Raw genomic sequence first — 25,554 nt, forward strand, 5'->3', positions numbered from 1 at the left:
TTGCTTTTTGATTGAGTGCACATTCGTATGGCGGGAGATGCATGCACAGCATGAGACACTTACCTTTTCAACGTACCGGTTCTTGCTCCATTTAGTAGTCAATGCGATTCCCTTAGTTTTTTGGTTTTTTTTTTGTTACCTTGATTATTTTAAGGATGTATTCTTCTGACGTTTCAGTCTCGTTGAAATCTCGTTCTGGAATTATTTCCAAAATATGTGATACAAGTGGAAACTATCAATGAATTTCAAAAATGTTATAATTAAACTTAACTCAGTGAAAAAAATTGTGTATTTACAATGAGTAGTTTTTGAGTAATCAATTTTTCAAATTTTACGACCAATCAAGTCAGTCTTTTTAGCCAAAATTTTGAGAAAATGGGTGAAGGGTACAAAAAATGATTTTACCAGAATCATGTACATTCCATATCATTTTTTTCTTTTCAAATTATTTAGATATAGATATAAGAAGATGTGGTATGAGTGCCAATGAAACAACTCTCCATCCAAGTCCAAATTTATAAAAGTAAACCATTAAAGGTCACAGTACGGTCTTCAACACGGAGCCTTGGCTCACACCGAACAGTAAGCTATAAAGGGCCCCAAAATTACTAGTGTAAAACCATTCAAACGGGAAAAACCAACGGTCTAATCTATATAAAATACGAGAAACGAGAAACGCTTATGAACCACATCAACAAACGACAACTACTGAACATCAGATTCCTTCAATCATTTATAACAAAAAAGTTGAAATAATATGCATTTTGTTCTTCAAACTGAGAAAAATCAAAACTGACAGCATGGTAAATTTGACACAAAAAAGCATCAAAATTTGATAAAACTTTCTTATATTAACACCTACCTATAGTTTTTTTTAGTTAAATTTATTCAGATTGGTCCACTTCATCTTTATTGAAAGTATGAAAAAAGTTTAATTGTGGAACTGTGATTTTTTTCACGATTATAGCCCACAAATAGGTAAAAATTGATGAAAAATTGGAAAATCATCAAAATTGGGTACTTTCAAAGGGCCGTAGCAAAATAAGAAGTGCACCACCATAAGATTTTTTTCTTTACCAATTATTTTTTTACAGTCATATAAACCCAAAAATCAGGTTAAGAAAAAAAGTTTAATTCTAGAAATGTTTGGCTCCTCAGAGGTGTACATCCTTAACTCGATTTACGAGATTTCAACGTCGGTAACTTCTATCATCTCAATTTTAAACAGGTATACGATTAGCAAAGGATAAAACTGGTGTTAAAAGTATGAAATAACAGAATCAAATCGGTAATTGGCAAAAAGACTTTTAATAACATTTTATCATTGAATCCATTGACGCAAGGTAAAAACAACCCACGTGAACAAACCGCTCTGGAAAGATATGTTTTAAAGAAAATCATATTGCATTTAATTCAAACCTATCACAGCGACAGAGTTTCATCAGATGAAAAGATTGCTTACATTCTAAATAAAGCATTTAAGGTAGTATGGGTTTCTTCCTCCATACTGGATTGTAAAATGCAGAACAAAATCGGTCTAGACTTTTAATTAATTCAGCAAATTTCAATGTAGGAGTGCAATGCAATAAAAAGAATTTTCATGTAATTGAACAATGACATTTGATTTGAAGTCTGAATAAATATTTTTGATTACAAAGTAGAATATTTTTGATTGATTTAGATTTGTTTTTAACTTTGCATATTAAGGGGAAATAACCCAGAAAATAGTTCAATTTATAAAGGACAAACAACAATACACAAAACACAATCGACAAACCTCGAGTTGCAGCAAAAACAATTGAAAACACATGAACAATAGCAAAGACAATACAAACATCAAAATATTTTATTTTCAAATCACGTCGCCAACAATGAGCGTAATAATAACAGACATTATTATATGAAAAATAAAATAAAGATAGATTAAACAAAGTATAACATGAATAGTTTTGATTATATTGATTCACATTTAATATTTAAGTCATTGAAAAATTAAGTAAGTGGTAATGTTCTTTCTTTTGTGGTTAGTATGCCATATAATTTAAGATTACTGTCTTTAAAATGTGCTTTTATTTCAATCTTGATAAGCAATATAATGGTATAAGACCATTCTTTATTAATGCATTGTGTCAAAACAAAATCATGAAAAATGCATGTGTTTCTTTTCGTCCAGGTGCGAAGCTATTAGTTTCATACGATATTTATGACATCTTGAAATTATTGCTAAACAGATATCGGAACTCATTGGGTGCCTTATGATGTGGGATAGATTATATTGGTTAAAATGATATATAGAATTAGAAACATGTCCCGGAAAGGAGAAGATATTCAATACGGAAAACATTACTGTATTGGTATTCAAGATTCATCCGATACTCGATAGCCAAACAAGTTTGCCTTTACTGGTTTACCTTGCTATATAATGTCGCGGCAAATTCGTATTCATAAATAAGAGGAGAGACATACATGAACACGTTTATGAGTGCTCATAAAACGAACAGCTTAAATACACATTTCTGCCAATAATCTTTAATAATTTTGTCAAAATACACGTACATGTATTCCATGTTATTAGGCCAAACAATACGTCAAAAACGGTTACGCCAAGAGCACATGATACCCCGATTTGCACATTAGAACTTTTGTGAGAATGATGTGGAATATCTAATAACAAGTTAGTTAGATGGATGTGTTGGGAAATGTGCACCAGAATATCCACATACAAATAAATGTGTCTTCAGACATGGCTGTTAAAAATCCCATACTCTGGAACGACAAACCTTAAAGCTTTCAAAAACCAAAGCGAGTCTTGAATCACCAATACAAATAATATTATAATGTTTGTTCTAAATCAATCCAAGCATACTTGATCTGGTGCATGATATGTAGAATATTATACATTTATTTCTCTGGCCTGAGTGAGGGATATAAAGATTTGTTGAACCAAGAAAATTCATGTTTCCGAAGGTTTCACCCAATTGTAGGATGACAATTCACAAATTTTCAAAATATTATGGTATCTCTATAATGCAACCACCAAATTTGTGTTTAAATCAAATGGAAGCTTTCTTTCTTATATTAATCCTTATATACCGTTTAAATTATGTGGTTAAACAATAAACAAATTTGAACTTTTTGTTGGACATATTCATAGAAAAAATACCATGAGACGTCCCATCTAAAACGGACTCATAATACCAGACGTATGAGTATATGCACAAAGGAGATAAGTAACACATTTCCCACATTTAAACAACCCCAATAACCACATCTTACTTAAAAGTATGATACATCGGAGCACTCCACAGCATTCCGAAATCTAAACATTGGTTTTAATTGTTTTATCTATATTTATAACGTTGTGAACATCAACTGTTCCATTCACAAACTTTTCTATAACATGTAAGTCTGTACATTCGTTGGTATTATTAGTTGTAGAACTGACTTCTAATACTACATTTCAAAATTTGTCTTTTTATTACCAGTATCTAACCCTGATTTGACCAAACATCTTCGAAAAGCATGAGGTGTGTTTAATTTAACTTTGAAATAATCATTTATTATTTAAAACTGTTTAACGCTTAAGAAAAACTGATATTTCTGGAATTATTACCCAAAATTTTTGAGATCTCAGAACTCTTATTTGAATACACTTTGTTTTATTTGTATTTGCTCTCTTAGTAAAGTTTTGAACATCAATTGTTCCATTCACAAAATTTCCTATAATGTTGTAGTCTGTGCAATCGTTGGTTTTATCAGTTCTAGAACTGACTTCTAATACTGCATTGTAAAATTTGTCTTTTGGAAATCTATCTAACCCAGATTTGACAACAATTCTTTGAATAACCTGAGGTGTTTTAAATACAACTTTAAAATAGTCATTTTTCTTCGGACCAACTTCGGAGGAAAAGTAACCAAAGTCTGTATTGTATGCATTTTCAGGTGAATATTCAGGGCGGAATTTTAAATTGGTCAATACCGTTGCTGGTGGATTTTCTCCTTTCAACGTCTTACGAAAATTTGCCATAAAGAATTGATCTTTCGCTAACATTATTTTGCCCTGAAGTGACGAAGTTTTTCCTATATGCTGAAAAATAGTTGGTTTTCTAACAATACGTCTAAATTGCAGCATTTGAGGATTGAAATAAAGAAAAGTTACGTCTGCAGGCTGTTCTTCGTAAAATAAAGCTACCATTTTGGCTAGTGCATCTAGGTCTTGTGTATGATACAATTTCGCTATCATTCCTAGAACCGAGAACTCTAAACATGTCCATCTTTTTTTTTGGTGATTGACAAAGTTTTTCATAATTTTGATATAGTCTGGAACTGTTACAACATCATCCTCAAGATGAAGATAATAATGTGAGAGTTTCGATTTGAATACATACAACCACAATAGAACAAAGTCTATGTTCTGTTTTGATTTCCATTCGACTTTATTTTGCGAATGACCTATATAATGGTGAGTGAGATTCTGTAACCTTGGATACATCCAATGAAAGCTTGTTATTATTTGTATTGTTCCATTTTTGACTTCGTCAGGGTATTTAATTTGAATTGTGGAAGATATGTTTTTTCTCCATTCTTCGTCAAAATCAGACAGCAATATTATGATGTAGATGTCCAGCAAATCCTTACCATTAGCATTTGTAATGAGAGAACTCAACGTATCGAAGAGGTAAACAGTGTTGTTTCGTCGCTTTGCCGTCACCATACCTAACGTTAAATATCCTACAAAAGATGCATACATTATGTTATATTGTTAAACAGAGATTCTGAAAGTGTCCCGGTTAGAAGAGGGTTGAGCGCCCCGCTTAATTCTAACATAAATGTGCTCTTAATTCTAGAGTTACATATCCAAAATCAGGGACCTGTGATTCATTAGTTGCCGTTGGTTTATGTCTGTCAAACTTGTGTTTACTTTATTGGTTTGTCATAAAACAGGCCACTTTTTTATTTCAATTGAATAGTTGTTTTATATTTTGCAATGTCGGAGCTGATCTTACGGTTGGGTTCCGTTGAAGACCGTCTACGGTGACCTATAGCTGCTTAAATCAACGTCATTATACATCTCCTTATCTTATGTATTTCCTAATTATGTATAACTAGAAGAAGCAAACAACAATTTTCAGTAAATTCAAGGTTTATGAATAATTTATTCGAACTGAATTCAATGTTACAACTCCCCACATCAAAGTCGATTAGTCGGAATTTCGGCTGACCTGTTAAGTATGTTCGCTCCTCTTGTTTTTGAATTTGTGCCAGATATTCGGAATCCTCTGGTTTTATCCATGTAGTGCCACTAAAAAATGTTGCCTGCTAACACACACTTTTCTTTTCATAATTTTATTACATATAGTTTAAAAAGCCATATTTGAAAATCTTAAAAAATCCTTGTTATCTTTTCATGGTTTTTGAAAAAAAACAGGTGCCAATGTTAAATGTATGAAAAATCTAGAGAGAATGATTTCCCGCGAAATTTTCAATGGCGTATAACTTGAAAACAAGCACACGGACCCTTCATTGTTTTCTGCTTTTTAGTTCCTTTATTTATATACTATCAATTTGTAACAGACTATTTTGAAACAGAGTAGGGTACATCCTTCAGCCGAATTGTTTTATACACTCTGAAATAGTTAACATTTTCGGCGTCGCAAACAATATACATGAGGTAGTTTGTTACAGAGGATTTCAATAGGGAGTCCTTTACTTTAATATTCTTTCATTTTCAATGTTTTTCAATAATTCGCGTCGCAAATTCGACAATTGGCATCAAACGTCTTATTAAGTTTAATATTAAAATAAGGAGATTCTGTATGATTGCCAATGAAACAAGATAAGGACAAGACTATTTAATGTTCTCGTTTTCCACTTTTCCTAAATACTCCATAACATCTCTGCCTTTTCATATTCATTGCGTCAAAACTGTTACGAAAATCCTCGTGGTTTCCAATATTCTATTAAAAAATCTTTAAAAACTTTTGGCAACACATTTTCAAATTCATCTAGTTTCTACAACATTTTTCATATATAACTCGAAATTCATTGTTTTTTCATATTACAAATTCCTCATTTTTACCCCCAAATATTTATTTTTTTCAAATTCTAAAGAAGAGAACCAAAACACTATCTTTACTTAGTCTAGTATTTGTTCATATTTGTGATGATGATAAATATTCTTTTTGAAAGGATTTTTTTTTTTATTTCAGATTCAATAACATTTATGGTATCAATTAATTGCACCAAATATCCTTTTAGTGAGAATATGTATTAACTTCCAAAGACATTTCTTTTTAAAATTTTAATGAGGTTACTTTATATTACGTTTTAATTTCATGCATTGCAGACATTTATGCATTTCTTTATTTCTTAAACAGACCTTAAACAAATCATTTTCTTTCATGTTCGAAATTAATCTTAATTCTACGATAGGTAATTATCCATTTTTTAAAAGGGACAATAATTATAGCCGACCTTGAAATAGATTGGTTTTTGAGTCATCACAAGATAAAAATGCACTTGAAGATAAAAATAAATTCGGATCATTTTATAGATGGTGTTTCAAATTATTCGGGAATGATAAGATGAAATTATTCATTTCATTAGCAACGTGACAAGTGCCAAAATGAACAGGAACTGTTTACTCCACTGGAGTAACTGAGATCACCCGTAGTTATTGGAGATGTTCGAGTACACAGTCTTTCGTTTTCTATACAGTGTGTTGTGGACTTGTTTGTCTTTTCGTCGTCTTTTGGCCTTGACATTGTCAGTGTCTCTTATTTTGTGAGGTTGAATGTCGGCTTGTTATCTTCTGCCTCTTATCTTATTATTTGATTGCGTTACTTCATGGCCGGGGGGAGAGGGGGGTTCACTTCCTATTATTGGGTGTACGGGGATGTGTAAAAAATATGGGTCATACTTTTGCGAGATTTTATATAAAAAAAAATCGTAAGGATTCCGCGGAACCCAGTGCCTCGCCTACTTTTGCTGTTGTCTATGTCTTCAGTGTTGTAGGGGAATGCACATAATAGATTTACAGTTAATGAAATAAAACGTTTGAATTGTTAAAAAATGAATACAGTATGCAATCAAATCTATAGATTTATAAACGAGTTGAAACAATAAATTTATTGAATGAACAAATGATAAAGAAGATAATTTTTACATTTTCCTCTAGATACTGTCTTTTGATTGTAAGAAGCTTCTGTCCAAGTTTGGTAAAAATCAAGGATAGTTTATGAATCTAATAAGTGTCTTAAAAACTTTAAATGCAGACTGTATGTAATGTTAACTGGAAGGAAAACTAAGTCCATTTATAAGAAATATACGGAAAAACAGGAAATAAATTTTTACAAAATTTCCTTCTAGATACTAGCTTTTGATCATAAACAATCTTCTGTCCACGTATGGTACAAATCCAGGATAGTTTAAGAAAGTTATCAAAATTTTCAACACTTTAACCACAGAGTGAATGTAATGTTAACTGGTAGAAAAGCTAAATCCATTTATAAGTAAAATACGGATAAACAGGAATTTTTTTTTACAAAATTTACTTCTAGATACTATCTTATGATCATAAACAAGCTTCTGTCCAAGTTTGGTAGAAATCCAGGATATTTTAAGAAAGTTATTAAAATTTCAAAAACTTTAACCACAGAGTGAATATTTGTGGACGCATATGGTTTGAGTTTATATAACAGTTTAATTTAAGTTAGAAGGGAAGACTGCTTGTAAATTGCCAGTCTCTGGGAGTACTAGTCTCCTTGTCGCCAGTAATGAAATATATATCGTACGCTGATCATTATTGTTACTATACAGTTTTAGGGTAGTGATGTAGATATACTTTACCGTAGCTTATTTTGATTATTTTATCTATTATATTGCTCATATAATTCAAATTATGTGTTATGCGTATTTCTAGAACTTGACTAATGTTGCAGAATAGTACTGAAATATGGATTGAAAGTATCGATAATTATTGAAAACAGCCCATCATTGTTATACAAAACAGACAACCCTGAGTTATACTAATTTACGAATATAACCCGATTTTCTCAGGACTACAGAATGGTGGGGGAGCATATATACTTACGTTTATTCGTATCGCCTTGTAATTTCCACAGTGAAGCGTTTTCTGTCCAGTTTGGGTATAGTTCGTCCAAATTAAATCTTGGAAATAAGGAACGACTTGGAGTTGATTGTGTTTTGTCCTGTTGATTCTAAGGAAAAAACAATATTCCATAAGCAGTACCTTATACACTTTCTACATGAGGAAATGCCTCTACCAAGTCATGAATATGACAGTTGTTTTCCATTCGTTTCATGTGTTTGAGCTTTTGATTTTTTCATTTGATAAAGAACTTTCCATTTTGATTTTCCTTGGAGTTCGGTATTTATGAGTATGTTATGAACATTTTAGTTTCGTACTGTTATAGAAAATGTAACCTTTATATTTGTTTTGCAGATTGTGATTATATTTATATTTTACAATGCTTGGATCTTACAGATAACAATATAATTATAAAAAAGCCAAGTCTGTCAGCAGGGCAAGAGATTAATCCTCTTCTTTAATACGAAGAAAAAATTACTCGATGACAGTCGATGAGCTTATGAATCATAGATAAGTATCAAAATAGGAACTTTAATTGATTTGCAAAAAAAGAACAAAAAAATAATGGTTGTTTTTTTTAATATTGGCTGAAAACAAATTTAATTCTTTAGACTCAAACCTGACTACTGTCACAACATCGGCAATGTAAGTCGACCCTTTCGTGTATGAATCGTGTACGATGCATGTATCACGTATCATGCATATATCACGTGTCATGCATGTATCACGTGGCATGGATATATCACGTGTCATATAAATAAGAAGATGTGGTATGAGTGCCAATGAGTCAACTCTCCATCCAAGTCACAATGTATCAAAAGTTAACAATTATAGGTCAAAGTACGGCCTTCAACACGGAGCCTTGGCTCACACCGAACAGCAAGCTATAAAGGGCCCCAAAATGACTAGTGTAAAACAATTCAAACAGGAAAACCATTGGTCTAATCTATATAAAAAACGAGAAACGAGAAACACTTATGAACCACACCAACAAACGACAACCACTGAACAACAGGCTCCTGACTTATCACATGTCATGCATGTATCAGGTTTAATGCGATTCGAAATGCATGTATAAAAGTAAGTAAAATAAAGGAAAATGACAAAAATAGTTTTAATTGAAGCATTGGTCGCTGTATATATCCTCCCATTATTGATGGTGAAGAGACAGTAGTAACTTGAAAAATAAAACAACAAAGTTCAAAATGAAAATAAAACTTAAAGACGGGTGCCACATGAGAAGTAGGCTCTGCTTACCATTCCGAATCACCTGAGATCATTCCCGGTTTTTGGTGGGGTTCGTGTTGCTCAGTCTTCACAATGCTTTAGGTTTCTATCTTTTTTTTATACCGGCGTTTGTCTTTGGGTCTTTTTCTTTTTTGCCATGGCATTGTCAGTTTATTTTCGACTTATCAATCTGACGTTATTTACGGTTTTTCAATATTCCGCGCTATACCAATTTCAATCGTATTGCTCCGTTAGAATTGTTTGTCACTCGTGTAAGATATATTAACCAGAAGTAAGTAAGTTCGGTAAGGGCCATATTTGGCCTCGATTATTAATTTAAATGTTTCAAGACAAAAAATCTTTTAAGTTGATAAATAGACATGCGAGGAAGTTAAATAGAACTATTTTCGTCAAAGTCTTTTTTTAAGCGTTGAATTTTACATTCCAAATAGGTCAAAAATAGAGAGTTTTACAAAATTTGACAAAATTGTTCGGTTTTCAATCAAATATAGGCCTAGGAAACATAAAGCGCAGGCGTCGACAAACTAAATATTTAAATGAGATATAAAAATATGTCATAACAAAATTAAATAAAAAGATCTTTTTTGTCGACGCATGTGCTCTGTGTTTCCTGCCCAAAAAAATCAATTAAAGATACCGGAACTTAAAATCTAATGCATACATTTGATTGGATGCTAAAAGGTTACTGAACATGACCCGTTCTGGGATGTTTTCAGATCTTAAACAAACGACAAACATATAGAAGAGACCAAAGAGAAACATATGATTCCAGTCAGATTGTACCGATTTTTACTAAATATCACTATTCAATAGACTATTTTCATAATACCGACTTTTGACTCTGTATTATATAATTTGTCGACTGGTTACCTTGGACATCATGGTACCAAGTCAGGTAAGAGCAAGCTAAAAAAGTAAAACCAAGCGTTCAATCGGTACAATTTTGGGGGAAAATTACCTGCTTAACATTTTTTTTCACTACAAAATCATCGGAAAACAATAAACTTTCCCCTCAAATTACACCGATTATATGTTTGATTTTACTTATTTTGGTTGCTCTTAATTGACCGAGTACCATGATGTCCAAGGTAACCAGTCGACAAATTATATAATCCGTAGTCAAAAGTCGGTAATATGAAAATAGTCTATCGTAAGACGGAGGATGCACGAATATTTGGAGATGCTTTCTATGGGAATGTTTATGATTTCACTTCATTTGCAATATCATTTGGATTTTGTTACACGTCCTGGGCTTAGGGACCGGTTATTATTCATCACAAGGGGAGCCAGCAAATTATTTTGAAAGTTTGAAAAATATTAAATGAACTCTCTTTCTACTTTTGTAAAACATATGTGACCCCCCTTCTAATAGTGTCAGAAAAATATTGACCCATCTCCCAAACCTTTCCTCCACTATGCCTTAACCTATCACAACTGTACGACAATCCATTGTACTCGGGTAAAACATAAATACAATAAACAAATAGTGTTGATAATAAATTTTTTCAATTCTGCTTTTATTGGTTTAAATTGCTAATCAAATATAAAAAAAAAAAAACTACAGCTATTGAAACAATATAAAATGTATTATTAGACACCAAGTGGTGTAAATATCAAACAAAACAGATGTTATAAATGTTTGTTGAAAACAAAATATAAGGATTACACATACATGTAGATTCAAAGCTGTAATGACTTTTATTATTGATGATGATGACTGTAAAACAGATGGGAGTTTGCTTCAAATATCATTTAGGAGATTTTATTAAACGGAATTATGAAAAGATACATATACTGTGAATTCATTTATTTTCGTGGGTACCAATTTTCGTGGATTGAGGAAAACTTTCGTGGGTATTTGATTTCGTGGTTTTGCAAAAATCTGCATATATTCTTATAGAAAATATGTAATTCGTTGGACATTGAAATTCGTGGTTCCCAGGTCACCACAAAATCCACGAAAATTGGTATCCAACGAATAATAATGAATCCACAGTATAGGTCCATGTAAATGAGAACCTAAACAGAGCAAAGATCGGTATTCATCTTTGATGGGCAAAAAGGGGGGCTATGTATAGGTAATAAACATGCTTTCCTTATACAAAACTTGTAAAAAAAAAAAGTCCATTGAAAAAGATTTTTTTTAGATTTTAATCTGATAGATTTACAATGTCTTAAATACATTTATACAAGTACCATTTATTTCCAAACTTATTCAGATTGAATCTTTTTATGTTTCTACCGCTTCTAGTTGTAAATGAAACCAAATCATCTTCGGATTCAGTACTACATGTACTAGTCCAACTTTTACATATGTTTTTTTTATTAGATTTTTGTTATGTTTGATGTTTTAAATACTACCGTACAATACTTATCTTCATAGAAAATTAGGTAATATTTGTACATGTAGGGATGTTATGCTTTTGTCCCTGTTTGTCCTTAAGGATGTACTTAGGTGAGGTTTTGGAATTTATGTTAGATGTTCGGACTCCTTGGTTTTTTCCCTACAATACAAGGTAAAATATTTTTCCCCATAACACCCATTTATCTTTTCATATAAGATTTAATAGCTCATAAAAGGTCATTTACCAAAATTTAAGCAGGTTCTAGATTTCTTTTCTTTTGATTTGAGACTCAAATAATACCAATGCAAATATAAGGTAAAAGTCCGAGTCAGCCTTTTCCCGCCATATTCTTAAAATCAAATATCTCGAAAAGGAGCTCCATAACCTATCAATATTTTTAGGTTATTTTGTTCCTTAACTAATGCTCTTCCGACTTATAGTATCAATTTTGAATTCTTGATTTTTTTAATTTCACCTTAATTGCCAATGAAAAATAAAATAAACTTCATAAATATACATGTATTGGAAAAGGTAGATAAACCACCAATGTTTCTCATTCATGATATTTTATACGACTGTCATACCAGTGAGAGGTTTAGCTAGCTATAAAACTAGGTTTAATCCATCATTTTATACAAAAGGAATGCCTGTATCAAGTCAGGATTATGATAGTTGTTTTCCATTCGTTTGATGTGTTTGAGCTTTTGATTTTGCCATTTGGTAAATGACTTTCCGATTTGAATTTTCCTTGGAGTTCGGTATTTATGTTATTTTTCCTTTTGTTATTGTTATTATCAATAATTTTGCAATTTTGTTATGTTAAGTTCAAAAGTTAAGATGTGTTTTTGTTTTTCATTTTTTTGATATGTTAATTTATTCCTACTAGTCTCAAAACCATTGAATTCTAAAGTTATTCAAATCAAATTGATTGTGTTAACAATTTTGTATTTCTTTAAATTCCATGGCATTTTACGGAATACGTTTTTGTACACATATACTATACTGTAAATTCAGTAATTTATGTTATGTTTTTATCTAATAAGTTCAAAAATGCTACCGGATGTCGCAGTAATCAGAATAATCATTTAAAATTCTGCAAAATAGGTTTGTTTGCTAACAAATACTGTCTCGTTCACACTGATTTATTCTTTTCATTGTAATCAAAATTTCAAACCGTCATAAAAAAATCAAGCATAATTCCTGAATGGAGAGTTATGACCCTTACATGATAATAATATCATATGCAAAACAAATGGATATATGAAAAATTTTGCAAAGACAAATTCATGGATAACATAGTATATGACGGCATCGAATGGTCACGTGACATTACAAACGCAAAACCTGAAAACAGTACCAGAAACCAAGTGTAAAAATTTTGTTTTCTCAAATGGTATTGTGGTGTAAACTTTGAATTTAAACAAGAATTCTCCCTCTCGATCATTTGTCATGTTTGTTATTTTTGTTAATTTTTATTTTCAATTTGAAAGTAAAAAAATTCATTACCTTGCCCCATTTCTTCGAACATAAAACAAAACCTCTGACCCCCTTTTCCAGGGTATAAATTTTTCTGACCCCCTCTTTATTGGCCGCCCTTAGAGATAAATAAAGACCGGTCCCCTATGGCATTGCAGTATTAGCCCATATTGTTACCTGTTATGCCTATGTTCAGACGCTAATCGCTCCTAACAACATTTAATTAAATAAAGTTTTGTTCAATAGATAATGCACTATACATCAAAATTTGCGGTAAACAAAGAAAGGTCCATGTGCTTGGTTTGTTTTATCTGCGTTACCGGCAGTTGCATTTTTTACGGGAAAGTGTCCTATTTCTCATGGGAAATGTATGAAAAATCAAATGTTTAACTATATGAAAAATATATATAAAAAACCATAATGTTATAGAACAATTTAACAGTGTTCACCAGGTCATTTTGTGTCCATGGTGATCTAACGTAAAGGACAAAATAATTGTTCATTCTTACCTAACAAGAATATGTGAAAAATTCAATGCAATAAATGACAGGATGACTAAAAAAGAGGCGGACAATACTAAATGGAGAATCCAAAGTCGGAGAGAGACCGATAAATTACGGCAAAAAAGAAAACAAATGATGAAAAGACAAACAACAGTTCCACAAAACACTACATAAAAACAAAAGACCGAGCAACACGAACTCCACCAATGCTCTGAAAGGGTTATCTTGATTTAATATTGTATGGCGAAAAGTCTGAAAATCCTGCAACAGCGTCACGTAACACAGTGGCACAAATCAATTCACTCCGTAACAGTTTCGTTTAAAAACATTAACGGCACCAATTTTACTGCATCAGATGCGCATATCGACAACAAATGTCTCTTTCTTGATTCTTAATATAACAATATTTGTAAATCCAAACCTTATTCAAAACATTGAAGAGCTGATAAAACCGAAAAGGACAAAAAGCAAAGCAAAAGCCATTCAATTAATCAATGCATGGCCAATATTGCCATTTAATCTGATATTTAAATACTGTTATGCAATAGCAAAAAGTCATTTATTCCGTTATCATAAGTGAAGCATGTGATTTGCTATCAAACAACATAGCATACATATCTGAAGTCGTGAACAAATTAAACTAAATAAAAACGTGATTATTCTGGTATATTCTATTTGTTGTTAGTGTCTCTATGTCATTTAAATGATACCGAATTCCTTTTCAGTTAGTATAATTACCCGTGTATCTGTTAAATATCTAAAAGATGGCTCTTTGTCATTGTTATTCTGGTAGAACAAAACACTCTCTGAAGTATAAATAAAAAAAGTAAGCACAATACCCCAGCATGATAAAATCTCTCGGTAAGTGGCAGAAAGCACACCGAAAAAGTTATAACTATCATTATTCATCGTGTCTGTTCATAACACAAAAGGTAAATAATTGACTGTACAGATGGGAAAAAATACGGAAGCTTGTTTCCAAAGGTATCGTGATTTTAATCCTTATATGATAATTATAGTTCAAAAAGTTCTTACTATAACAACAAACGATTCCTTCGTTAAAAAAACTAAATGGTTCGTACTTTCTAAAATAGTTCAGCATCCCATATTTTATCATAATTTCAACGAATTTTGAATTAAATTTTTCCCTATGACAAAATCATGTTAATTCTCTTAACTGCAAATACAATTTGCCATTTAAATTTTAGTCTTAAAGACTAAAGTTGAGATGGCAAATTCTAAAAAGTAAAATAGCAAAAATACCGAACTCCAAGGAAAATTCAAAACGGAAAGTCCTTTATCAAATGGCAAAATCAAAAGCTCAAAAACATCAAACGAATGGAAAACAAATGTCATATTCCTAACTTGGATTATATTCAGATAAGGGTGAGGTTTGGTACCATTAAAACGTTTAAACCCGCTGCAATTGTTTGCACCTGTCCTAAGTCAGAATCTGATGTTCAGTAGTTGTCGTTTGTTGATGTGGTTCATAAGTGTTTCTCGTTTCTCGTTTTTTATATAGACTAGACCGTTGGTTTTCCCGTTTGAATGGTTTTACACTAGTAATTTTTGGGGCCCTTTATAGCTTGCTGTTCGGTGTAAGCCAAGGCTCCGTGTTGAAGACCGTACTTTGATCTATGATGGTTTACTTTTATAAATTTTGACTTGGATGGAGGATTGTCTCATTGGCACTCATACCACATCTTCTTATATCTAAACCTGGTTTTATAGTTATATGTCTAAGTTTAACAGTAAACATTTATTGTGTAAAATGTTTTGGATTTTAACTGAACAAACTACAAAAGTATAAGACTAAAGAAATTTTAGAGCATTTTACGTATTTTATTGGAGAAAACTGAACAAAAATTTTTGAGTAGCTTGCTATTTATAGGTGTAACTTGTTTTATATAAAAAAAAAAAAGTGATAATTTTTGTGCCTAGTTATTTTTGTTTTATTACTAGCAGCACAATAGGCCATATTGCCGAATAAATTGAATATAAAGAAACCCTGCCTTGCCCCGTATATGGACCTTTGGATCCCTTTCCTCATTTTTAATAGTTGCAACTCCACTTTGTCTTGTAACAAAGAAATATAAAGACTTCGATCTGTTCCCATAAATCGTTACATCGAACAAATCACTTCAATCAGTTCAGAACAGCAAAATTGACAGTGAAGCTGATCTCATTGACAAAATAGGACAAGACACGATTCTTATCTCCTGTGTCATCAAGTCAGCCTTTCTACATTTTCCTATTACGTCGAATGATTTTGACAAAATAGGCATGATGGTCTTAGGAAATTGCTACTTTGACAAAATGGATCACTTTAGGATTTTTTTAGCTATCTTTAAGAAATTCTAGAATACTCTGCAATGTTTGACAACAGCTAAGAACGAAAACACTTACATTCTATATCATTTCAACGATTACTTATTCGTTGAATTTTCAAATGCATTCACGGTATTAACAATATTTTGGCCTGTTTTGATGACGATCTCCGGAATTTTATCGTCTTGTGGCCCCTAAAAAATAATTTCCAACTGTTTCATTATTCGATCTGGATTTTTGCACTGCCGTAAAATTAAAGGCTTTTATGAGACCACTTTATTGTTTCATTGGTAGCGAGAAGGTTGGGAGTTACAAGCGCCTCCATAGCAAACAAAACGATAGCAGATCACATAGTTCTGTTTATTGATCTACTATACCATTTAAACCATACTAGGTCATTAAAGCTGATTTTACTCTGTTCAGTATTCACCCTTGTTTTTTTTCGCACTTCTTGGAGTGAGTTAACTTACAAAAACTGCATCATCGTAATGTCAATATAATAAACAAAAACCTACAATAGGGAATCCATTGGTCAAAAACACAAAATGAGAACAATATATAGACCACAGGGACAATAAGTCTCATAATGCCCCAATAAACCCTGAACAGATATCATGCCAAAGTAGAAAAGCACGGACCTATATGACCATTTTGACCACTCGTCTTTTACAAGATATCGATTAAAATGTGCGCTTAAGAAGGCTCATACATTCAATAAGGTCATTTACGCCAACATCACCTCCGCTTAAGGACACAATTGAACAAAACGACCAAAAATCGTATTATTCACTTGGAAGGAAGTGTTATTTCACGGTACAAAAACATGGACATGGAACTGTTTGCAAAGGATAGTACTCATCTGTCAAACTTAAGAAAAGTTTATGTAAACAGCTGAATCCTAAAAAAAATAATTTAGTGTGTAGTAAAGTTTTTGTGTATGATATAAGGTGTTCATAAGTATCATGTTTAATTCAATAAAGGCAACAGAAGAATACCGCTGTTCAAAAGTCACAAGTTACACCTATAAATAAAAAAGTCATAAATCGATTGAGAGAAAACAAATCCGTGTAACAAACTAAAACCGAGGGAAACACATCAACTATAAAAGGAAAACAACAGAAACACTGAAGTGCAACAAAAGCAAACGCCAACATACATAGAAACGAACTTTTTGATAACAACTGCCATATTCCTGACTTAGTACAGGACATTTTAAAAAAAAATGGTGGGTTGAACCTGGTTTTATGGCTAGCTAAACCTCCCGCTTATATGGCAATGTAAAAAATATCGCTAAAATGACAACACTACGTGACAGAAATACAGCACAAACAAAGTCGACAAACTCAACAAAATATAAAAGTAAAACAGTAACTGATATTGCATCAAGCAAGCATGACAGGAAAATACACCATACTAGCTCGTCAAGCAGCTCCCTGTCTTGTACGAATGAGAACCGCTATTATCTTGAGACTAGCATCCTAATTATACAAATAAAAAAGTGAATCAGTCAAGTTAGACAAGAGTTTCTTCAGGCTGGATTTTATATTGTGTTGTTACCTTAAGTGCTGTAAGTAATACTTACTTTGAATTTGAATAAAAAACAAAATTAATTGCAGAACAGCTATGAGAACCATAATTGTAACTAAGCCCAATATTGTTTGTAAAATATTATTCTTTTTCTTCATATTCTTTGATATCCTGAAAGAAGAGTAAAAAAGAATTGTACCATTTCTGACCACACTTTCGAACGACCAGGATAAAAACAAGACTTTTGTATGGAGACTTGGCAAAATTTGAATAAAGTTCCATTTTTTTGCTTTAATATTTGTCATGTATGTTACAACTGATTATGGCTAATTATGTGCCGAACGACCTTGTTATCTATTGAAAATACTAATTGCCTCTAATCAAACAAATCCCCTTTCAATTTCGTTTTGTGTTTAAATTATCTCATATAAACTACTTCTATTGTTTCGCTTTGACATTTTTGATTTTTGTTAAGCTAGCATTTTTTTCTAAACTGATTATGTACTAAGCATGTTCAAATATAACGACCGTGCTATCTTTTCAAAAACACTAATTGCCTCTAATCAGACAAACCCCCTTTCAGTTTTGCTTTTGTTTTTAAATTCCATCGTATAAACTAATTGACAATGTAATTAGGTATCATTAATTAGTAACCAAGCAAAGATATATTTGTCGTTAATTTCTTGCATTGAAATTATGTAATGGATTGTTTTTGGCATTTTAAACGGTCTTTCTCGTTTGAATTGTTTTACATTTTTCATTTCGGGGCCTTTTATAGCTGACTATGCGGTATGGGTTTTACTCATTGTTGAAGGCCGCACGGTGACCTATAGTTGTTAATTTCTGTGTCATTTGGTTTCTTGTCTCATTGGCAATCATACCATATATTCTTATTTTATATTAGCCTTGCTTTACTGTTTATAACATTCATGAATCAATTGTTGTACGAATTTCAGCTATCGAAATAAGAAAGTTGGACGGCACGGTTCCATATCAGCGTGTTAAGTTCTTTGAACTTGCCTAAAATTTAGTAATTTCATTCCATGATACAGTACTGTTTATTATTACTTTATGTGTGTTTGTGTACCTACGTTATAGAGCCAAGTGCTGTTCCTGTACTATTTTTTTATCGCATTTTTTATATACCTTTCGTTGGCAAAATGATTGAGAAAAATGGAAAGGATTGAAATCTAAAAAGTTTTTCTCCATCACTTTTTCACATGCCTGCCCGAAGTCAGGAACATCGTCAGTGGTTTTCTTTGTCTATGTAATCTCTAAATGTGTGTGTTACTGTGGTGTTGGTGGCAATTATCTGATTGTCTCTTGTTTATTTTTCAAATTTTAAAATATTCCTTGTACTTATAAATTAAAAGAGGTCCATTACAAATGTATCCTTTAATTTCAGTTTTTAAAAGTGTGTTTGTTTCAACTTAAAAGACACCTGCAGTATTTCACGCATCAGTTATTTCAAAGCGTAAATTAAATATATTAAAAAAAACATCTCGTAATTTTTTTTCAAATTGGTCATTTGATATAATTATTTTACAATATTAAAATTGTAGTACGTCTTACAATTAAGTGCAACAGATATAATTTATTTAACATTATAGCACAACATTGAGGAATAATGTTAAACTGTGGCAAATCCGAGAGAAAACTCATTGATCCATGTTTTAATATTGGTTTTGTTGCACTGTTAGAAGAAAAGTAACCATATTATTGTCACAATAAGTGATCGTATTAGATTATTCTAACACAAGACGTGTTTATATGTCATTATATACCTATATAGAGTTATTTCCTTTCAGAACGACAGGTCATTTTTTGAAGAAAAAAAAACCAATCCGGACGATACCATGTTTCAATTAAATGTGCTTCAAGGCATAAAATATTGACCTGTGTAAGGTAATTATTTTCCCTTATCAAAATGCAAACAACAGTTTATACTAAATCATTTTATTCTTTTGATAATTATCGTGTCGTATGTCAATTTTGGATTTTACTTTTCAATTTTCCATCTTTAATATGTCTTAGACAGAAACAATCCTTTCCTCCGTTTATTAGACTGAAATACCAAAAAACGTCGTAAACGCATATTTCAAATTTCGAAACAAAAAGTTTTGTTAATTTATCCAATGTCAATAAAGGGACATTGTGTGAGAAATATATAATAATACAAACCTTTTCATAACACCTTTAAAACAAGCCAAATGTTTCACATTTCATGTGTAAGATTTTTTTGTAAACAGAAGTATACAGTCTTTTTGGTTCACACTGTATTGTAAACCGTTCTTTTGTCCGTTTTCGTGATACATACATTACGATTGTGTGCTCTTTTCGGGCCAGTTCTTGATTTTTAACCTTTTTCTCTATCAACTGACAAATATCAAAATTTGTTCGATAAAGGAACAGCCACGTTCTTCATAATAGGGGGGTTAATATTTTATCATGAGTACCAATCATTGAAGAAAAAATTGTATTGCCAGACAAAAGAAAGTAAACAATCATTCTGAAAAGTTCGGTAAAAATTGTTGAAAAAATATTCCGTGGTAAAAGTGGTATAAAACAATAGAAATTTAAAAACATATCATCCCCCTTTTATGAAATTACTTTCAAAGGGACTTGTTTTGTTCATACCCCATAACATTTCATTTGTTTCTTTCTTCATGTGATAAAAGTAATTAACACTTACAACTTCCCGTCCAATCAAATTGCTTGAATTTGCCTTCTAAGTTTCATAGTACATACTACATACCTTTTCCGTGTACTAAGTAACTATGCATTAATGACCACAAGGGTAAGATTTCATTGAATCGTAATCAATATATTGAAAACAAAAATTCCCACTTATTATTTTGGGAATTAAATGCTGTGTCCCAAAATAAACAAATAGCAATGTTTGTAATTAGTTTTAACATTTTTTAAAATTTTCATTTATCCTGCTTAAATAATCTTTGTTTTTAAAAAATATTTCTGACCATTGCAAGCTTCTTTCATTTAAATAGAGAACAACTAATATGGTCCTTAATACTTTGATAAGAGTACAAAGCTATCTTATAATTTCGGTTATTTATCATCCATGCAACAATTTGTACACAAAAAAGTTAAAACGTATGTACTATGAAACCTTGTGAAGGAAAATTAAGGCAACTTGATGATATTTTTTTAAGAATTTGATTCATTTCATCATGAATTGAAAAACTGCGATAATGTCTGAAGGGAATGTGCTACCTTTATCTTTATTCTGATAAATGTTTCAGTTTTTATTTTGGAAAAAAAAACTATAATCTTTGATCTATTGGTAGTTGCTTTTAATGCCTATCCGCTAGACTATCTATGAGCACATGTATCTATATTTTTTCAAATATATTATAGCTTTCGTTTTACTGTGAAATTGAAAAATGTTTTCAAAACATGTACAGCTCCCGCTGTAATTTAATTATATATGCCAGTTTTTGGTCAATTAATTTTTTCATCTTACCATGAAAAGAAGTACATGTAGTAAGACACTGCTTTATATTAATATACATACTGACACCAGCAGCTACCATCTTTTCATTCTGGAGTCAAGGGCCTTTTGAAATCTCATATTTTATGTGAGATTGAAATATAATCCGCTACTTTCCCAATTCGTGTTTGATGCATTTATAAACTCATAATCTAATAAATCACTGTCACTCAGTAAATTTACAAACTAGGAAACTTAGTTAATGAACTCTGTTTTTTATAAACACCTTTCATACAAGTAGTCAACCAAAATAAACTATCAATAGACCAATTAAAAGATTACTTGAGTCGTAAATATGTACTAAATTGGATAGTTTATGAAAAGCCCCTCGCTTAATTTGATAGTACACACCTTGTCATAGACTAACCGATACTATTTTTATTGTAACTGGACAGTGATTTCTATAGTTAATAGGTGAGTTTAATTTCACATTATAAATGAGCCGTAGGGTGTATTTAAACCTTAACGCATTAGAAAAGATTGTCCCACTTTAATGGGATCGGTAGAATAGAATACAATCCGGCAAATCTTTGCAGCAAATAATACTTTTTTGCGGGATATAAGTAAGATAATGCACATTTTTTATGTTTTCTTGTATATTACGCTTGTATCAGGATTTCCCAAAGATTTACCTCCCTGCGCTCGTCCTTTCATTTGGTTAATCCTGACACCCGTCGGTGTGTTCGGTGCTTTGCTATTGCGCTAATTGGCATTTTATTTGCGCCTCAAACCATATTTTATTTGCGCAAAAAAAAAAACATTTCATTTGCGCCTATACTACAGGTAAATACAGGTAAATAGTATTAGTAATAGATTTATTCAAAAGAGACTTTTAATAATGACTTTAAAACAGTTTTTGTTTGCGTAATAACACATATTCATCAGAAATCAGGCATCATAAATCCATGATGAAAGCACTATACACTGATAAGAGGCTTTTCATAATAATGTTAAAACACAGTTCTGTTATAAATCAACGTTATAAATCAATGTGATCATAAAACCTAAAAGAATGCACTATACACTGAAGTGTTCGCTCAAAAAACTTCTTCTAAATTTATAAAAATGTATTCGTGCATATGCAGATAAATAATATAAGTATTATTCTATGTTTAATTAGGAAAATAGATTTTGAATTGCATATTGCAAATGCAATGTTGTATCGTATTTGGCAACGCAAAGAGAATTTACCTTGTAGTTCTGTAAGTATAACCTTTGATGACCTTTAAGTAATGTCACCAGATGTTTTTCGAACTCTGATTCTGAATTGTTGTGATTCACGATATAACATTGACTCTTTTAACTTGTCCGGTATATGTAAACTGTAAAATGGCGCAAATATAGTTTTTTTTATCTTTTGGCGCAAATGAAATATAATCTTGTGGCGCAAATGAAATAAAATGTGTATTGAGTTAGGCTTTGAAAACTTATCAGATAGAATAGTAAATTGGTTTTATCTTAGTTATCATGGGATCGAATCTAATCGATTTAGGAATGAAAACTTATGTGTCATTGGTCTTTAGTTATAGATGATCTTCCCACTGCGACTTGTTCACTCAATCATAATAAAGAATTCGCAGTTCGCTTACTACGTTTATACTATGAATAAAATGAACTTTATAAATGTCTTGTTATTTATTTGAGATAATTTTTTTCTTCGGTTAACAGAATTTAAAGATTTTAACGGTCAGTGGAGTATTTATCAGAAATGTAATGTATATTGAAAATCATATCAAAATATTCAACACCATGCTTAACGGGTTAGTAGATAATAGTACATTGATTTGCTTTTCATACCTTTTATGTGTCTAGTCTCCATTGTAGGCAAGGAATCATATGCAGATACATGCGTCATGTGCGATATAATAGTTGTAAAAGTGTTAAAATTGGGTTACAACCTCATTGTGGTTTCCTATATTTTAAGGTGCGAAGTAGCCAGGGCTTTGATTATAAAGTATAGATAAAGGTTAGGCTGGTCCTCTCCCTTGCAACATATACCTTTGTTGTCTGTCAGAGCCAAAAAGATAAAGGTCAGAGAACCAGTCTAAGATAAAGGTAAAACATTTCTTTTTCTTAAAAGTTACCGCGTTGTCGGGAGTTTCCTCTAGATGATCCATGTTCATAAAAACATGTAGTTAAGATAAGTTAAGTTAAGTTTCATCCTTGTGACAAAATACATGAAATCATAGCTTTTTGCTACTTTCATCTCAATCATATTCCAAGAGTAATTTTCATTGTTAATGCCATTTATTACGAAAGAAATCGGCACTGGTAAATTACTATAAACCAACTAATTTCCGCGAGCGATTTATTTTCGCGACTTTCGTGAGAAGGAAAATAACACAAATATAAATCGTCGCGAATATGTAAAACTTGGATCTTTCCTTATTTAACTACATCAAGTGAATTAGAACATAGCGAAATTAAATCGCCGCGAAGTGGACTAAAAAGGACTAAACGTGAAATAAAGTATCCGCAAAATAAGTTAGTTTACAGTTTACTGATTGTTTTAGTCGCAAACTCATACATATAGTCCGTAAACATCAGTAAAGTTATAACGAAAGTTGGGATTCCGTTTGATCAGACCGATAGATTTCATCAATTTGTTTGAAAATATTCACCCCCTGCTTAAAGTATAGCTTGCATGAGGGAAAACTGATTTATTGAAAAAGGTGAAATTTTTTATAGACTGTAAAGTATGGTGTTCCAAGTTAAATATAGCGAACTGTGGGGAAATACACAATTATTCAGGTGCTGTAAAAGCAGAAAAAACTTACATCAGACATTTTCTTTATTTGTTCATATCTTGCACTCAGGATGAAGGTGTTACCAGAAATTCAAGAAAAATAGTGGTTTGCTAGTTTGATTTAGGCAGAGATGTAATTACCTTTTTTTAACAAGCCATAAAAAGTTCTACTTACATGTGAAACAAATTCGTAAACAAACATTAACCTGACAAATTTATACCATAATTCTAAACTAATTAGAAAAAGGAAAAAAAATCACACAAAAAATTATAATAAAACTTACCTAAATTATTAGTTAAACATATATCTGAAACACTTAATTCCCTTTTTTCAGATGCAGATTTATAACTGGCAATTTCCAACTAATGTATGTGAATATATAAAAATGGAACGATCGATTGATTATAATTTTAACAATTTCAAAATGTTTGATACATGAAAAACGACGTCTTTCCCTATATAATCTATTCAAATTTAGGATTATGCATATGTTGATATTTAAGGCCTTAGTAAATTGACTGATCCAATTTCAAATAATTCAAACCAGTCATTGAAAGGTAATCTTACAGTACATATAGCGTAAAAGATTACACTTTTTCATCCGTGTGTTGTTCGTGTACCGTACATACAGCATCCGTGCATCGTCCTTACAATGTACGGGAATTGTTTGTGCAGTTTTTGGGACATTGTTCGTACAATTTTGATGAATAGTGTTGTTAAAAGAAGCGTTTCGAAAATAGTTTTATTTTAAGGTTGACACATAAAGTGTAGTACAGAGCTTTGGTAAAAGCGTGGCATCATTGAGAGGATGGGATATAATATCGTTTATCTACAACATTTGGTATCGTTTAGGGAACGTATATGACATCATTTAGCTAAAATATATGAAATCATTAAGCTTAATATTATATTGTTTAGCTTTTGAAATTGATATCGTTTATATATGATGAGTTTATTTAGCTATAGGTTATGGTTACGTTTAGCGAACGTATATGATATCGTTTAGCTTTAGTGTATGGTAAATTAGGTGAGGGATTATGATAACATTTAGCGAAATTATTTATGGTAACTTTAAGCATTATCATGGTAAAGAGAGGCGAAAGATACCAAAGAGATATTCACTGAGTGGTAAATGGCATATGCCATTTTCCCTTTTTTAAACCCCAAAAATATTTAAAGGAAACATAGCCAAGAACCCAAAAAATGAATGAAACAAAACTTTCAAAAACAAAAATAAATTAATAAAACATATTAATATAGTTCAAAAAAGTTATAGATAGTACAAAACGGTATAGGAAATTTTAATTTATTAAATAATTTATCAAAAATCTAAATTATTATTGTTTTGGGAGTGTACTTGATAGTGTTTTAGTTCTTTTTATATTTTTGTTTAAAATGTATTGCAATTTCCGAACTTTATTGATATCTATAAAAAATAAATGTTTCTAAGTATTTGTTCCAACTATATATTCTAAAATCGAATCATTCCTTTAATTGGAGGACGTAAAAAAAAGAAACTAAATTGAAAATAAAATTCACGTTTTCTTAAATGCGCGAGTAAGATGAAGATAGATAGTTTTGCTGTACAATTGATTGAAGCTATTCCCAGAATTCAAGTATCGAAACAAATTGATTTGTAAATTCAGTACATCCTTATGGAATTTATTAATTTGATTTAAGGATGTTCACTACTTTTGTTTTTGAAATTTTGTCAGATATTTGGAATCCTCTAGTTTTATCCATTTAGTGCCATTAAAACTAT

At 31.3% G+C, this 25,554-nt stretch overlaps 2 protein-coding genes across 2 annotated transcripts in view; both read right to left on the minus strand.

Annotated features, from left to right (window-relative positions):
* Positions 1-25,554, minus strand: part of LOC127718210 (alpha-1,6-mannosyl-glycoprotein 4-beta-N-acetylglucosaminyltransferase-like) — a 100,987-nt gene that overhangs the window by 30,697 nt on the left and 44,736 nt on the right. The window lies entirely within an intron of this gene.
* On the minus strand, positions 1,831-24,264 carry LOC127718209 (alpha-1,6-mannosyl-glycoprotein 4-beta-N-acetylglucosaminyltransferase-like). Its single transcript, XM_052224182.1, has 5 exons — positions 24,076-24,264; positions 17,593-17,708; positions 14,421-14,488; positions 8,093-8,219; positions 1,831-4,731 (listed from the first exon to the last, which is right to left on the minus strand). Exons 2-5 carry the CDS (start codon positions 17,693-17,695, stop codon positions 3,575-3,577), a joined length of 1,455 nt encoding a protein of 484 aa, XP_052080142.1. The 5' UTR covers positions 17,696-17,708; positions 24,076-24,264; the 3' UTR covers positions 1,831-3,574.

Source organism: Mytilus californianus, unplaced genomic scaffold (genome assembly GCF_021869535.1).
Source record: "Mytilus californianus isolate M0D057914Y unplaced genomic scaffold, xbMytCali1.0.p SCAF_10, whole genome shotgun sequence".
In the NCBI taxonomy this organism is placed as follows: domain Eukaryota; kingdom Metazoa; phylum Mollusca; class Bivalvia; order Mytilida; family Mytilidae; genus Mytilus; species Mytilus californianus.

Coding starts and splice junctions, on each gene's coding strand:
- LOC127718209 (XM_052224182.1), bottom strand. CDS start 17,695: ATGAAGAAAAAGAATAATATTTTACAAACAATATTGGGCTTAGTTACA. Junction 14,489..17,592: donor GTTTTTTATTCAAATTCAAA/GTAAGTATTACT, acceptor TTTATACTTCAG/AGAGTGTTTTGTTCTACCAG. Junction 8,220..14,420: donor GATATTTAACAGATACACGG/GTAATTATACTA, acceptor TTTTTTCCTTAG/AATCAACAGGACAAAACACA.